The sequence below is a fragment of the Panthera onca genome, chromosome C1 (assembly GCF_046562875.1).
Source record: "Panthera onca isolate mPanOnc1 chromosome C1, mPanOnc1 haplotype 2, whole genome shotgun sequence".
Classification (NCBI taxonomy): domain Eukaryota; kingdom Metazoa; phylum Chordata; class Mammalia; order Carnivora; family Felidae; genus Panthera; species Panthera onca.
Genome location: NC_138346.1, coordinates 183,111,109 through 183,128,916, shown reverse-complemented (window position 1 = coordinate 183,128,916; position 17,808 = coordinate 183,111,109). Strand labels below are relative to the sequence as shown.

Here is a 17,808-nt window from a genome sequence, read left to right as displayed (position 1 = left end):
CACTTCCCCCAGGATTTAAACTTGGACTAGGTGATGCAGGCTGGAAGTCAGGTGTACAGCAGTGCCACCATGGTCCAGAAGTAGATTACTTCTGCCAAGAGCCAATTTTCTGCCTTCCAAAGCCAGTCTATTAATTGTTTGTTTTCTAAATGTGATCTTTCCTATAAATTCCCGTTTTGCTTAAGTGGCTGGAATTAGTCCTTGTTTCTTTAATGGAAAGCATCCTTAACCATATAACTCTGTAGCCTAATTTATAGAAAACTCCAGCAGGCCCCTATATTGTTCACTTCCCAGTGGCTGGTCACCAAGAAGATGGAACCATTGGTCTGGGTGTTATGCTCCCAGAGTTCTTCCAGCTTCCACTGAGCATCTAAAAACTTGGAATGGAACATTGTTGTTAATAGGACTTAATCACAAATGACTGTTCCTTAGAGAAGTTTAGCTTACTTACCTCTCCTCTGCCTCCAAATAAGAATGCCCTAAGCAATGTTTTAGCCAAGTCACCAGCTTGCTCCATATTTCTATGACCTGGTACTCACCACCTCCCCAGGTAGCTTATCTCATTCTGGGACAGCTCTGCTAGAAAAGTCTTTCTTCTCTTTAGCTGAAATTTGTCTCCCAGTGACTTCCTCCACTAGTCTCAGCCTTGCCTCTGAGAGTCACACAGACCTGTAAGGCAGTGTTGTGAAGACCAGAAGATTTGGAAGTCACAGTTGGGTTTAAGCTTTGGTTGTACTCCTTACTAGCTATGTGATCTTTTTAACATTTCTTTTTTCGAAGCCTCTTTTGCTTCTGTTTTATCATATGTGTAATGAGGAAAACAACCTTGACTTCCTGAATTGTGACCATGAACTAATAATGGTCCAGCAGAATCCTCAGAACAGACTGAATATTAAATAAATTGTAGCCAGTGATGACAGTGGCAGTGGTGGGGACTGTGGTATTGTTGAAATTGTCTGAACCTAAATGTCACCTCCTCCAGGAAGGCTTGCTGACTTACTCTCTGCAAATGTGGGATAGGTAGTTTTCCTTTGTTCCCATGGCATCCATTGCTCCCCCTCCTACCTCCATCAGATTGGCTACAGCAAAAGATATAGTAATTAATTGAGGATGATGTCTTATTTATGTTTGTATTCTTAGGCCTGAGAAGGAGTCTGGATTATCGTAGACATTGAAGAAGTAGTTGTTGAATGAGCATTTCATGCTTTCCCAAGAATTTCCCAATCTCCTATGATATAGTTCTTACAACCATCCAGGCACACAGCTGGATTCCATTTTTTAAGTGGGAGCACTGAAGTCCAGAGAAGTAAGCTATTCATTCAAGGTCACTTAACTGGTATTCCACAAGGCCCAGACTAGAATCAGGGTGAATTAGCCCAAGTTGGTTTTCCCATTTGGCCATGCTGCTTCCAGGAAGCCTCTTTCATTCAAAAGAGTGAGATTCAAAACTTAAGAGAAAGAGTTAGAGGCAAAGATCCTCAAAGGTCAACACCTTCATCCAGCCTGCTGATGAAAATAAAGTGTGGCTGGTGACTCAAGGCACCTCAATCCTCAAAGAATCCTAGAGCTCTGTAGAATTTAAAGCACTTGTCAAACTCCTCAGTGAGTAGGACCTGTGCTGGGTACTTTTTGAGCTGATTTTTAAAGAACACTTCTCATGGCAATAGTCTATCAGCAGGTGGGTATTTACTAAAGAAAACACTTTAGTGAAGATGCAGGAGCCCCACCTGGCTGGGGGCCAGGAGGACAGGTCTTGCCCTTTATGTCTATATCAACTTGAGAAAGTCACTTCCCCTCCCCTGGCTCCATGCTCTTCTTTGTAAAACAAGGAGGTTGTATTTCATTCAGGGAGGTCTCGTCCAGCTGTCTCATTATACATTTTTTTGTTGTGGTTGTTTTTTGTTTTTTTTTTTTTTACTTTTTAAGTTTTTATTTTAATTCCAATTAGTTAAAATATAGTATTACATTACTTTCAGAGATACAATATAGTGATCCAACATTTCCATACATCATCCTATGCTCGTCACAATAAGTGCACTCCTTAATCCCCATCACCTATTTAATCCATCCCCCCACCCCCATCCCCTCTAGTAACCACCCATTTACTCTGTATAGTTAAGAGTCTGTTTCTTGGTTTCTCTCTCTCTCTCTCTCTCTTCTTTTGCTCATTGTTCTGTTTCTTAAGTTTTACATATAAGTGAAATCATATGATATTTGTCTTGCTCTGATTGACTTATTTTGCTTAGCATTATAATCTCTAGCTCCATCCATGTCATTGCAAATGGCAAGGTTTTATTCTTTTTTATGGATTAATAATATTCCATTGTGTATGTATACACATCTTTTTATCCATCCATCAATCGATGGACACGTGGGCTGTTTCTATATCTTGGCTATTGTAAATAATGCTGCTATAAATCTTATTATATGATTTTAAAGCATCAATAATTGGGCTTTATCTCCAAAGTTAGGGACTTGAAGGAAACACACATTACTGATAAAGTTAAAATACAAAGAAAACAAAATATTCTAGGAAAAGGATTGATACAGTTTTTAAAAGAAACACCAAATAGTCAAGGATTGCCAATATCTTAACATTAACTGCATGCATTTTTCAACATTCGAGATTTACATGGGACCCAATCTTTGCCTCTAGGAGTTCTTAACTTGCTCTGAACTTTGAAGAAGGGATGGGAATTTGCCAAAAATCAAGTCCTGAGAGAGTATTCCAGGCAGAGGGTGTGACATGTACAGTCAGCGAAGTGAGAATGGTTGGAAATTATACATATTTCTAACAGGCAACTAATGTATTATGCTTCTGTCCTTAACTAGGCTATAAGCACCAGGAGGGCAGGGCTGATGCAGCTCTTTCTCTTCAGTGGTTTCAGGACCCAAACCATCTGCCTAAAGACAGAGGAATGAACAAGGTGACCTCCAGATGTCGAGCTCTTACAGTATGATTGCCAAATTAGAGTCACTGAGTGTGAAATCCTGGGTCTCTGTCTTCTTGGTGCTCTTCTAATTCTGTTATTTATTTTTAACACAAAATTTCTGCATGAGCTCCAAGTCAGGACCCATGCCCTGACATAAATGGGGCTCTTTATGGTGCCGATGAGACACAATATTTGACATTGGGATCATTCTAGAAAATCCAGGGATGCCTGGGTGGCTCAGTCAGTTAGGTGTCCTATTTTGGCTCAGGTCATGATCTCATGGTTCATGAATTCGAGCCCCACATAGGGCTCTGTGCTGACAGCTCTTAGCCTGGAGCCTGCTTCGGATTCTGTGTTTCCCTCTCTTTCTGCCCCTCCCCTGCTCATGCTCTGTTTCTCTCTCTCTCAAAAATAAACAAAAATTAAAAAAAAAAAAAAGAAAATCCAAATTTGTGGAAGTCAAATTTATATGTAACCATATAATGTATGCTTTTATTCTCTTGAGTTGGAGATACTCTTGACTTTTTTTTTTTTTTTTTTTTTACTCTTTATTACCTTTTGTTTCTTCTTCCAAACTGTGAGCCCAGTGAGGGCAGGGACTATGTTTGTGTCATCTTGCCCACCTCCACTCCAACTTATCTACTACAGACCCAGGTGCAGAGAAGGTTCATTATATCTATTGAATGAATGAGTGAATGAACGAATGTATGAATGAATACCCCGAAGATGTGCAAACAAAGTTTAGGTATTAAAGACATATTTTGAAAAGCATTTAAGTATCTGTTACAAGCTAGATGCTTTCACAATAACCAATTAAGGTAGGTATTATTAATCCTCATTTTATAAGTGAGCAAATAAAATCCAAGAGAGATTTGACCTTTAGAAGATCATTTGACAACTACTAGGATATAGATCTGGGATTTGAGCCAAGATCTTATGGACGCAAGGATGGTCTACAGTGACTTTTTGAGGTCCCCCAGCCATGGGTAAGGCTGTGTGATCTATGAAAGAGACCCCAAGCTACTCCTATCTGCTCTTCCTTTATTGGTCTCTTCCTCCTCTGCCCATAGTTCCAGAGAATATTATTCAAATAGCAAATAAATAGCTCCATCTTGTTAAGGGCATCATGCCCATCCTAGCTGTCATAATGGCAGCTAGAATGAGAGCAATGATTTTAATTCCCCTCCTTATGATTTCCTTTTCATCTCTAAAGGATAGAGAATAAGACAGCTTGGTGGCTCCAGATCAATCTCATCTGAGCACTGTGGGGCTATATGCTCCTGGAAGGGTGGCACTGACAGGCAGAGTGTACGAACCACACATGCAATTGTCTCTCAAATGCAGCAGTTTTCCAGCATTACCAATGAGCTGGATTGGATTAAGTATATTTGCACCAAAAGCAAAATAAATATTGCTTTATTTAATGTCACTAAAAGGTTGGGATTCAATTGCCCTTGGCCTGAGGCACCTTCCAGCTGTATTGATTGGCCAGTGTCGGAATGCCAGGCAATCTGTCATCAACAGCTCCTGCAAAATGCTTAGCAGGTGGAGTGGGCTCTACTATGGTGGAGATGGAGGACAGTGGGCAGCGTCCTTTGTCCCAAACACAAAGGATAATTCTAATATATCCCACTCCCTATCACCACCACTAGGATATTTAAAGCATTTCCCTCACATTCCCTCTTAGACTATCACAACAAGGATGTGGCCTGGGCTATAAAGGTAAAGCAGAGGATGGATAAGAAAATACGTTCCGAGTTAGAAGGACTTGGGTTTGTGTCCCAGATCTACCACTGAGTAGTTTGTGACCTTGGACAAATTCATCTGTTTTGCTCAAAGACCTGAAAGCACCAGGAGGGCAAGAAGTGAATCTATTTCATTTGCCATTGAGTATTTCATACTAGCACAGTGCCAGATACACAGCCAAACCTCCATTAAACTGTATGAATAGAGGTTCAGAAAGTGTAAGTAATTTGTCATAGTCCAGAAAGGACAAGTGATACAGGCAAGACTTGAACCCAGTCCGCCAGGTCTAAAGCCTATATTCTTAGCTATCACTCTATTCTCGATTTTTTAAATGTGTATTTATTTTGAGAGAGAGAGAGAGAGAGAGAGAGCGCACACCTGCAAGAGGGGGAGGGGCAGAGAGAGAGGGAGAGAGAAAATCCCAAGCAGCCTGAGTAGTCAGTACTGAGCCCAGTGCAGGGCTCCATCTCAGGAACTGTGAGATCATGACCGGAGCCGAAATCAAGAGTTGGATGCTTAACCGAGTGAGCCACCCAGGCGCCCCTCTCTCTATTCTCTTACCAGTCCTGGGAGTCAAGTCAGCACCCGAGTGAGGGGACTCATGTGAGGTGAGGGGTGGATGCAACATCCTTAATTTTTAAATGGGGAAACTGAATCTCAAATGGAAGTTGACATGAAAAGTACCTTTATGCAAGTTGACAAAAGGTACCCCCTCCAAGTTAGCAAATAGGTGCCCCTTCCGAATGGGTGAAGTATGCTTGCTCTGGCCAGACATGTGGTTGGGAGCAGTCACAGTTGGCCTTGGCCCTTCACCAGGAGTCTTCGGGCAGTGCACAAGTTGTGTGTGCATGTGAGGTGGTTCAGAACATTCCCAAGGTTCATAGCAGAGCTAGAATGAGGTAGGACTTCCTACCTCCAAGGGTCAGCAAGATCTTTACCCTGTAATGGTGGCCTTTCTGGCAAGGTGGTGGGATCGGGAAAGGGAGTACTCAAACCACACCTGGAAAAGGGATCATCTTTAACCTTAAAATTCCTGTGCCCTTTCTCCCAGAACTTATTACTAGTGGATAAGGAGAAGCTTTGTTGGAGTGCCTTCTCCATTCTCATGGAGAACATGTGCTCTGGGGATTCAGCCTCCTCCCTCCAGTCTCCTGCTTGGCAGCAATACCAGGCTTGGGGCAGGGGCATTCCACATTGTGACTTAAAACAATTCTGGGGCTCCTGGGTGGCTCAGTTGGTTAAACGTTGGACTCTTGGTTTTGCTCAGGTCATGATCTCATGGTTCGTGAGTCTGAGCCCCACATTGGGTTCTGCGCTGACAGCACAGAGCCTGCTTTGGATCCTCTCTCTCCCTCTCTCTGCCCCTCCCCTGTTCCTGTGTGCACACTCTGTCTCTCTCTCTCTCAAAATAAATAAATAAACTTAAAAAAATTATTAAAGAAAAAACAATTCTGAGAGCCAGTCACCAATTGGAAGGACCCAAGATTTCATAAAACCCTATCATCACATTTCAAAGACAGGGAAACAGAGGTCTAGGTCACATAGCTGTAAAAAGTAGAGCTGGAAGTTCATTCCAGAACCAATAGATTATTTTTCCCTCCATAAGAACACTGACAGGAGTCAAAAGAATCATTTAACAAGACCCAAGGGGGAACATTTTCTAAAGGAGTGCACTGGCTCTTGGGGCTAGGAATCATCTCTTTGAGTTTTTTAAGTGAGAAAGGGCAAAGGAAACGCAAAAGAGAAGAAAAGTCCTTTAGGCCTTCACAAGCTCTGGGAGCAGGTGAGACCCCTGCCCACCTGGTCTGAGCCTGAAAAGTGGCTTAGTTTGCATGCAGACTCTGGAGCCACATTGCCTGGATAAGATCCTGGCTTCGGCCACATATTATCTGTGTGGCCTCTCTGTGGCTCAGCCCTCATCTGCAAAATGTTGATCTTGCTACCTCAGAGGGCCATTTTGAGGATTAAACGAGATCAGCCATGGAAAATGTTGGAGACAACTGCCTGGTTTGAGATGAGTGTTAACTGGTCTTATAGTTTGGTCTTGGTATGACTGCCAGGGCCCTCCACAAATGGGTCCTCACTTACTCCTCCAGCTTCTTCAACCATGTCCCTAATCTGTATACCCCACAAGGCTTACACATTTTATATCCTATGAACTAACTGCAAGAAGGTGCCCCTTCCTGTGGGCTGACACAATTCCTCCAAGTCACAGGCTGATCAGGCTTAGGCTGCATGCCAGCCTCCACCTGCCTTCTTAGCTGGTGGCTTTGTGTGGTGTGTGAACCTACACTGTGGTCTGCAGCTGTGACCATGTGCACCAGCCATGTCAGACCACTTGGCATTCTCCAAGACTTTCTGCTCACTCAGGACTCAGGCAGTAATGCGGAGGCTAGGCACTGGGGCTTCAAGGCAGCTCCCTGGTTTTGACTCCTGGATCTCCTATATCTCAGGACCTTGGGCTAGTTGTTCAACCACTTTATGTGCTTCCGTTTCCTTGTCTGTAATATGAGGATAATACAAGACCCTACCTCACAGGTTGAGGGGGTTGTTGGGAGGAACCTCCCATTGCTTTCAGCCCCAACAGGGACTCTTGGTCTCCAGCAATAAGGAGAATGGCTTCCTTTCCATCCCTTGTTTCCACTCCCCCAAGGGAGGCAATGAGACTTATCTGATTTGTCCCCTTGAGGAAAGGGGCAGAGCCTGTTGGCCCTGACTCTCCAGGCCTGGCTTGCTGGGATCAGTGACCCTTCTGGGAGGGACCTCCTCTCTGCCACATGGTATGCCTTCTGAGAGGCATCTCACCTTCTGCTTGGCCTGGGGCTGGTGGCAAAGTTGAACTTTGGGGTGAAGTAAAAGGAGGTCAATTTTAGCCACATAGATAAACCATGCCTTCCAAATCCTGATTTTACCAATAATAAACTTGTATTTTGACCCCTATCTTTATGATCCCTCAATCACCTTCTAAATTGGTAGAAGTAGGGAGAGAGTAGGAGCAGGAGTATGATGAGTTCCATCTTCAGTGGAAATAATACATAAAAACAGTTAGAACAGGGCCTGGTAGCTTGTATCAGTTCAATTAATGCTTGTATTGTTATCAACACTGTTATTACCTAACATGATTATTCCTCTGTTTTAGAACATGTTGACAATCTCCCCCCTGGCGAACTCCCCCTCATCCTTTGAGGCTCACCTCACCAACACCTCCTCCTTGAGGTCAAGCACAGGGCAAAGTCCACCTCAGGCCCCCAGTGCCTAGTATGAAGTGTGTGCTGTGTCAACATCTGAGGGAAAGAAGGTGGGGAGGGGGAGGAACAGACAGAAAGAAGAAGGGGAAGAAATGATTGAGTGGAAAGGCTTCTTAAGCAGAGTTGCCAGGAAAGACACAGGTGTGAGCAAGAGCAGGCCAGTTCAGGGCCCTGCAAACAGCCCAGGAAGGTGAGGGGAGCGGATGGAGGATGTTAGCACAAGAGCAAGGTGGACAGTGGGAGATGAACCTGAGAAAGATATTCCTGGACACTGCATGCCTTGAATACCAGGCTACGGGGTTTAGCTTCCTTCTAATGGTGAACAAGGAGCCACAGGAGGATTTTACATAGACAACTAACACTATTCAAGTGGTTTAAGAACTAAGACTGGAAATGACAAAGTTGTTGATTCTACTGTTTTGCTCCTCCAGAAACCCCAGCCACTCATTCTGGGTTACTGTCTCCTCAGAGGCCTGCCTTTGCCATAGAATCAATTATTACAATCAACTTGCTATCAACTCTAACTTTGAAATGCTATTCAGCTGCTTGCAGGGACAGAGATGGGGGGTTGCCTCCACAGACATCTAGCCATCTGGCCTTTTCTGTGGAACCTGGCTGGGAAGCTCATTTGAATAATTGGTTTTGGCGGTGTGCACTTGTGGGTTAGACACCTGATTACACTGCCAGCCCCAATGTCCTTTCAACCTCCTTAGAAACATCGCTCAGGTTACATAAAGCAGGAGAGAGTTTCTGGGAGGTGAGGCTCTGTCTGGCCCCTGTTGTCACTTACACTTCATCTTGACTAACGATGGAACTCACTCACTGTGTGACCTTGAGCAAGTTACCTAGCTTCTCTGTGGCTTGGTCACTTCTTTGTTCAAAGAGAGAGAGTGACTCCTACCCTGTCTATGTCACAGGCTTCTTGTAAGGCTCTAAGAAAAGGTGGGGGAGTTGTGACCTAGAAGAAATGCAAGTGGAAAGATGTAGGTTAAGGAGAGCTCAATGTCAGGAAGCAATGTGCATGTGGGCTGTATCAGGAGAAGTACGTCCCCAGAATTAGGCTTGTGATGGTCCCTTCCTACTCCTCCTCCACTAGCTAGCTCTATGAACTTACGGGACTTTCCTAATCTATCTATGCCTCAGTTTCCTCATCTGTAAGGTGAGAATAATGACAGAGTCGTTCTGAGAATTAAATGAAACACTACATGCAAAATGTCTAGAACACTGGCAGGCCCAGGAGGTTCAACAGAGGTGAGGTGTTCATCATCACCATCACCATTATTATCATTGTCATCATCATAACTGTTCAGTTCTGGACACTAGGCCTGAAAGACAGACAACAACAAACATCTGGAGCTTGTTGAGAGGACAGCAGGAATTATGGGGAGAAGAGTGGATTTCAGACTACATATGAAAAGTCCCATGGCTTTGGGGGATGTCCAGCCTGGAGAACAGGAGTTGGCAGTGGTTGGAGTGGACAGTGGGGAGACGTGCAGACACACAGTCTTCAGACAGCTGAAGGGCTACCACGTAGAAGATGGACTAAAACAGAATAATCCTTCAGGGGTGAAGCAGAAGGGATGGGCTGGGGGACTTAGCATGAATCCAAACCTTCTCTAACAGTCCAAGCTGGCAGCTTGGTGATGTTTTGGAAGCCAGAGAACCACACCCAAGCCTGGAGGTGGATGAGAAGAGGGGGACCCGGCTGTCATTCAGGGACACTGCTGAGGAAGAGCATTGGACTAGAGGTCTCAGCTCCCTTCCCACCCCAAGGCTTATGGGTTCTGTGACAGAGCCACCAAATGGGGAGAGTGTGGCTGGGATGGGGAGGGAGGCACAGTGAGAAGGGGCTGGCAGCACCTCTCGGTGAGGTGGTCCTTGTAATGGGCCTCTGGTTTCCATTTCTAGCTTGATGAAAAGTGCACAGTTTTTATGCTGTCAAAGAACAAATAGAATATCCCCATGCACTTTACATTTTACACAGCTAAATCTGTGTTCTATCCTATTTTGGAAAGTTTAAAATGTTTCCTCCTTTGGATGCTGAGGTGGGCGAGGTCAGCAAGTTATTATGTCTGTGCATGTGTATGTGTGTATGTTTGTATGTTGGGAATACCTTGTCTGGTATCACCCTCTGCCATGCTTAATGACACTTTGCTGTGCAAATCTCTTTTACTGTCTGTGTCTGGTGAATTCCTATATAGCTTTCAAAAACCCTCCCTCGCCACTGGCAGTCAGAGGGAAGCACTGCCTGAGTTTAGGACACGATGTAGCAGGAGGTGACCTCCATAGTAGGCTAGGGTGGGACTGCCTGGATTCATAAACCTGCTCGGACCCTTCCTGCTGAGGCACCTGGGGCATGTTCCTGGCTGCCTCTGTGCCTCAACTTCCTTCTGTATTTAAAATGGGGCAGGGGGGCCTGGGTGGCTCAGTCGGTAAGCGTCCAACTTCAGCTCAGGTCATGATCTCGCGGTTCGTTGAGTTCGAGCCCCACGTCGGGCTCTGTGCTGACAGCTCAGGGCCTGGAGCCTGCTTCACATTCTGTGTCTCCCTCTTTCTCTGCCCCTCCCCCACTCATACCCTGTATCTCTCTCTCAAAAATAAAAAACATTAAAAAAATTTTTTTAAATGGGGCAAAAGAATCAGACTCATAAATACAGAGAACAAATTGGTGGCTGCCAGGGGTAGAAGATGGGCAAAATAGGTGAAGGGGATTGAGGGGAACCACATTCCAGTTATAAAATAAGTCCTGGAGATAAAAGTACAGTATAGGGAATAAAATCAACAATTTATAATAACGTCTGGAGACAGATGTTAACGTCGGCTTACTAGTGAGCACTGAATAACGTATACAATTGTCAAATCACCATGTTTACACCTGAAATTGATATTAATATTGTGTATCAACCACACTTAATATGAATCCTTAAAAATGTTATTTTGAAATTACATTTTCATTGGAATTGTGTAAAAAATCTTTTTCCTTTAGTTTTTGACCACTTTGAAAAAATTCCCTTGTGCATTAACTTTAGATGTCCTTTAGTTTTCTTTTTTGGTTTTCTAATAAGTTATTCAAGATTATCTTATGGATTTCAGTGGTTCCTCATACAGTGATTGAATATATCCCTACTGTGTTCTTTAGTTCTAGTATGTTATATTTCGTTACATAAAAACTTTTCATATGAAAAAGATGGGCTCTATCACTACCTCTGTCACAGGGCTGTTGCAAGGGTTAAATGAGATGATATTATGGCTAATGTACAGTGAGTAGGCACTTAGACATTACCTCTGTTATCTAGGCCTCCGTGGCATCACACACACACCCCTCTAATACAAACACAGGGCTTCTTATTGGCAAAGGCTGCCTCTGATTCCCATCTGCTTCCCTAAGGCCCAGTGCAGGGCCTGACACTCAGCAGGCCCTCAATAAACTTTAGTTAAATTGGATTTATTGCACTGGAGCATCCTTTGTTATGTGAGATCGCCAGGGCCAGGAGACATACTGTGGTGCGGGTCCACAGATGGGAGAAGCATCCATTTCCACCGCGGGGTCTGCAGTGGTGCCATGCTATGAAGCTGAATCATTTCGGCACCACCCAGAGGGGTTTGTTGCTCTCCCCCACCTCCACGTTCCCAAGAAGCACTGAGGTTTTCTGAAGATGAGAAATTTCATAGCATCCTGCTATCTTTTGGGTAACTGCGTATTTTATGATGACTAATAGGCAATTACTATGGTAATATTGCAATTCAGCATGTGTGAGGTTTGGGAAATGAGAAATTATGGGTAACTACTTTGGACTCATTTCTATGGTAACAAAAAGTAATTGTCATTAAATACCGGTTATACTGAGGCTGTACCTGGTAATTATAGATTTTTATGCCCAGAAACATAAATAAAACCAATAAATTTATTCAAAGGTCTATGACTGTTTACTTATACGTGGCTCTATGGAATACACAATGACAAGCACCTAATTAAGAAATGCAAACCCAACACAGAGTTCCATATTGTCATATGGAGATGGAGAGTTCTGTTTTTCAAATGCAAAGCAACTCGTGCATTACACATGCTCTGAAGAAATCAACTGCAGTGGGGTACAGGAGGGGGTGGGGCCTTCTTCTCTGCAAAGGGAGTGATGGGGAGAAGGAGGTGGCAGAGACTGTGTACAAATGTTGCAAGGGGCGTGGGCAGCCACATCTAACACAGGACATCGAGAATTGCCAACCCAGTGACTTGACTTGACTGGTGACCGACTCAGCCCATCACCCCCTACCCCAATGGCCTTCTAATTGGGAGCTGCCTTGCAGCTTCTTGGCTTTATAATGCCTGAAGTTACAAGATCCATCTCTCAAGACCTCTAGGCCCCAGATCTCCCAGAACCCTTCAAAGATGCTCACATGGCATCAGTAGTAGAACCATTCTTATTTTTTTTTAACTGTGGTAACATACACATGACATAAAATTTACAATCTTAATCATTTTTAAGTGTACAGTTCAGTGGTATTAAGTACATTCATAATGCCATACTATCATCACCACTATCCATCTCCAAAAGTCTTTCTATCTTATAAACCTGAAACTCTATACCGGTTAAACACTGATTCCCCATTCCCCCCTTTCCTCTAGCCCTTGGTAACCACCATTCCACTTTCTGGCTTTGTCATTTTGACTACTCTAAGTATTTCATATAAATGGAAACATACAGTATTTGGCTTTTTGTGACTGGCTTATTTCACATAGTATAATGTCCTCAAGTTCATCCATGGAGTAGCCATGCCATTTTTGACAAAGTCTCTGCCCAGTGCTTCTACTAAGTGATGGAAGATGCTTTCCACCTCATTATCTTCTTCCAAGAGGGCAGGGAGAAACTGAGACCAGTGGAGAGAAGTGTCTTACCCAAAGACAACAAGGCTCAGGAGAGTAGGGAACATTAGACTGCCGGTTCTCTGCTTCTACCTCCAGCTTGCAAGGCAGAGGCCAAGCCTGGGAATGCAGAGGGTCACCATGTGACTTTGAACATGGTTCTTCACCTTTATATGCTTGGTTTCCCCTTTGCTCAAATGTATATAATAAAAACTGACTTTCTTTTCTCAAAGAGTTGTTGTAGAGATCAAATGTGGTTTTTAAGTGCGTTTAAAAGTATAGTGTCCTCTACAGTAACATGTGGCTGCGAACCAGAGTTTGGTAAATCATAATAGCAGCTCATCATGGTATTCATGCCATCTCAGTGTAATGCGGGCAAGACAGCTGGGCTTAGGAGGCCATGTAGGTGCAAGTGAAGGGTTGGGAGGGGATGGCATCCAGCCATAGCTACTCTGCACTGGGATTGTAGCTCTGTGCCGGGGCACTATCACTAAACACTGCTGTTGGGTTTATTTATTCACCCAGAAAATACACATCAGAGGCCCATTCTGTGCTGGGCACTCTGCCAGGCTTTGGGGACATAGGTAGACAAAGTCCTGACTTCATGGAGTCTGCAGTCTAGAGATGGAGACTGTCATTAAATGAATGGTCACATAAATCCCCGCACAATTACCAGCTGGGGCCAGGGCTATGAAAGGACAGTGCAGAGTGCCTAGAAAGAGCACAGTGGGAGGCCTGCTCTATCCTGGCAGCTCTGAGAAGGCCTTCCTGTGAGTTGGCATGAAATCTCGGATTGAACTGGAAAGCAGGCCAGTGTAAATGGAGCACAGTAAGTGAGACAGGACGTACAGTTGCCCTGTGTCACTGTTATACACCATAACATCGCTGCTATATTTTGACATCATCTATTGTGGCCGGCTCCTGTGCAGTATGAGTAGAGTATGGAGTAGAGTCGGTAAACTAGTGGAGGCCCTCCCTGCTCCTCCTGGAGGCCACAGTCCAGGTGCAGATATGGCAGTCTGGTTAGTAAATGCCACCTTCCTCATAAAGAGCATTATCAGTCATGTGGTAGCTGCCACCATTTGCAGTTAAATGCTAATTTACTATAAATACCATAGTATAGGTGTTTGTGTCATAAATATAATTTTACATGATTACATCTGTGAAAATCTCCTGCCTTTCCTTCCTAGATTGGATTATCTGTCTCTTTAATGTAGAAGAAGAAAAAGGGGGGAGGAGGAGGAGGAGGAGGGAGAGGAGGAGGAGGAGGAGGAAGAGGGGGAGGGGGAGGAGGGGGAGGGGGAGGGGGAGGAGGAAGAGGGGGAGGAGGAAGAGGGGGAGGGGGAGGGGGAGGAGGGGGAGGAGGAGGGGAGGAAGGGGAGAAGGACAACGACAGGCATGAGGGCAGGCCTGTCTCATTCTTCACACAGGGTCTGGCATGTCTGGTGCAGCCTCAGGGAGGAACACAGACCTGCATGTCTGCCTGCCTCTCACAGGCCACATGACCTAAGGGGGATTATTTCACTTCACTGAGGCTCAAGAGACTGAATATCCTGAGGGGATGTTAGGAGTGAAAGGGAGCAGGACAGAGGCAGCGATGTGGCCGTCCGTCTGTGTTCCAGCCGGTTTCCAGCAATGTGATGAGTTCCTCTGAGGTCGGGCTCTGTTTACTGCCCTAGAATGCTGACAAGTATCCTTCCCTCCCTCCCTCCCACCTTTCCTTCTGTACTCAAACTAATTTGAGTAGATTTTCATTATTTGCCAGCAGAGAAATCTCAGCAAGCACCCTCCTTCACCAACTTGTGTGAGGATTAAATGAGATAAGTGTATGAGTGCTTGACATGGCACTGGGTGGGCAAGCAGAATTCTTGGAATGCTATTTCCCAAAATGAGTTTAATAAACCATAACACCACTCGGGGCTGGGGAAGTGTCAGTGGAGGGGGTGAGGGATGGAGGGGGAAACAAGTTTCCCCTAAAACACTTTCCCTAAAAGTGTTCCCTGACTTATCTTTGGAAACACCGGATACTATAACCCCTCTTAGATTCCTGTTGATTAGCATATTCAGAACTGAAAGATCTTATTATAAAAGAACACATTTAGTTGTGCTTAACTCTGTGTTTCCCAAACTTACTCAAACTCTGTGTTCCTTTCTCCCCTATAACGCTGAGGCATGTCCCCCAGGAAATGGGACACACTGCTGTAGTCAGGGAAGGCTGGTCTAGAGCACCTCTAAGGCACCTTGAAGCCCTCAATCCGGAGTCTTTATTATTATTTTTCACCTTCTCCAAACGTTTAGTAGTGAATTCTCATGACTGTTAGGCTCTTTGTCGCAACTCAGAGCTGTTTTAGCAACAGGATTAATGCTGGTGGTTGGGGATTTTCTCCAGCTCTTATAATAAGAAACACATATTTTCACTAGGAAAACGTTGAGAGTTTAAACTTCAGTAGAGAACCATTTCTGAGGGTTGGCGCTCTTTTATCCTGAAATCCCCAAATCACAAAATCTAGAGCTTGAGGACGTACAGAAAGCATCTAGTTCCCCATCACCACCCCATTGGCCATCTGAAGCCCAGAGAGGGGAGACATTTTGGTCAAGGTCACAGACCTCTTTCCAACTTGCCACCCCTGGACAGCAGATGATGACATAAATAAGTGTGTAGAGTGGACAGTATTGACCTCTTTCTGACCACTGTCGCTCTTGTAATTAAACAGAAATGTTAACATAAATCAAACGGTCTTTCCACCACCATTATCACTAACAGTGCATTCTGTCCAGGGAAGGTGGAAAGGCATTGCTCTCAGGCCTGCAGCAAGCCATAAAACCTTCCAGTGCTAATGAACCATTGCTTGAGCCAATTAAGAGAGAAAGGAAAACTGTCTTTAATTAAGGCATCACATATCCCATGGGCTCTCTCTAACTTATACCCAGAGGTATTGCAAAGCCCCTCTGGACCCAGTTGCCATGGTTTTGGAAAGAGTAAATCAACTCTGTTTAAAATGGACCTGTCTGGGTATTTAAAAATTTGGGTTCTAATCTGAGCCTTACCACTGACCATGGGTAAATCCCATCTCATGTGTAGACCTTGGTTTCTTTCTCAATAAAATCATCCTTTCCTTCACTCAGATTCATCAAATAGTTTTTGAGCATCTACTGTGGGCTTATCCCTGCTGCCCAGAATCAGGGACAAAAGGACCACTAAGGCTCAGTCCCTGTTCTTTGCTGGCTTGAAGGCCAGTGGAGTCCACACAATGGGATAAGTCTTGTTCAACAACCAGGCCTGTGGGAGCTTAGAGAAGGGAGTAACTAATTCTGCCTGGGGGGTTGGGGAATGCTTTGCAGAAGAAGAGACATGAGCTGCATTGTGAAGAAGGGTTAATGAGTTAACAAAGGGACAGCATGTTCTCAGCGGAGGGTGGCCTTGAGGAAGGTAAGGAATCAGGGACCAATAGGACATGTCTAGGGAACTAGGCTTTGCTTAGTGTGGCTAGAGCAACAGTTCTAAGAGTACAGGGTGGGAGGGGAGGCAGAAAGGAGGACAGACAGGCACCAGGTCACACAGAATGAATGTTACAAGTTGTGGGACTCATCCACTCTAAAGAGGTATAATGAGGGCAGTGAAATTAGACAGCCAGTGGTTCATTGGCTGTGTGACTCTGGGCAAGCCTGTTGCCTCAACTGTCAAATAAGAATAATAACACTATCTCAGAGGATTCAATATTCTAGCAGATGACCCACCGGGCAGTGAAATTTTAGGCTATATAAATTATGGTGTTCATCCCAGAGAAAGAGAGTTCAAGGTCTGAGCACATGAGTGAGTGTGGGGCTGGCTGGTATGCCCACATCTGAGAGAAATGCTGTTCAGATGACCTGGGATGCCACTCTCCTTCATTAATGATCTCCAAAAAGAAACACAGAATCAAAATAGTCATCACTGTAACCACCATATGATACTCTGCAAAGCACATTTGTCTCCACCATTTCTTTTGATTCTCCCCAGTACCCTGCCAGGTACGTGATCATTGCCTTCATTATGCAAGAGAAACTGAGCATCAGACTGGAAAGCAAATTCCCCAAGGTTACACGGGAAGTAGGTGCCAAAACTGATTCTAACTCTCTTGATTCCGGGTCTAGTGAACTGACCAGAAAACCCCAGCAAGTTACCTCAAGTGGCTGTGCACGAAACATCCAAGGCTCATTAGCCACATTCTCAAAAGCTAGGGTGAGACTTCCTCTAATGCACTCATGGGTAGTAGGAAAATTCTTTCTCAAAAATATATTCCCCTTTTCTCCTTGCTTCCATCCCACCATCCTGTGACTGCCAGCTTCCAAGCATTCTCCCCTGCCCCTTACCTGTAATTGCCTAAGTAGACTCCATCAGGGTTGAGCATTGGTGCAATCTTGAAGACCAGGTGTTCCCGGAGGACACGGGCAATAGGGTGCTGGCTTATGAGGAAGTCAATGATCCCTAGGGAAAGAAAAGCATCTGGGTTAACCTCGAAGTGTTTCAAGAGGGAGGAGCACATTTTACCCAGCTTGGAAGCAGTAAAAGCTCAAAAGGTGAATTTTGACCTGTGTTGTCACCCATCGTGGGTATGTGGCTATGGATTAGGTGTTGCCTGGTAAATTTTATAAATATATCTCTGTTTCCAAGAGACAGTTCCAAACATAATGTTGAAGCCCATGGGCAGAAGGGAGAGCACATTTCCTGCTGCATAGCCCATGAGAGCTTCTAAGAAAAGAGTATTTGAGTTATGCCTTGGAGGGCCTGGGTTTTGACAGACAGAGATGAGGGAGAGGCAGGATAACCCTAAACAATGAATTAAGAGATGCTCTCCAATGGCTAAGTGTTGACATTGGACTGGATGATTATGTGTTCAGGGACTCAGGGATCTAAACCCTCCTGTTGCTGAGGCAGAGAGAAGGGATTTGGTTAAAGTCACATGAAGAGAGAAGGCTTCTTCAATGTCCCTACTCTGCCCCTTTCCACTTTGAGGGCCCTCTGTTCACAGACTCTAGG

At 44.6% G+C, this 17,808-nt stretch overlaps 1 protein-coding gene across 4 annotated transcripts in view; it reads right to left on the bottom strand.

Moving 5' to 3' along the window:
- Nucleotides 1-17,808, bottom strand: part of LOC132670999 (BEN domain-containing protein 5) — a 1,465,258-nt gene that overhangs the window by 106,881 nt on the left and 1,340,569 nt on the right. For all 4 annotated transcript variants that reach the window (XM_060621418.2, XM_060621420.3, XM_060621417.2 and 1 more), the window contains exon 8: nt 17,142-17,256. In XM_060621418.2, the coding sequence (XP_060477401.1) occupies nt 17,142-17,256 (115 nt within the window). The remainder of the gene's footprint in view (nt 1-17,141; nt 17,257-17,808) is intronic.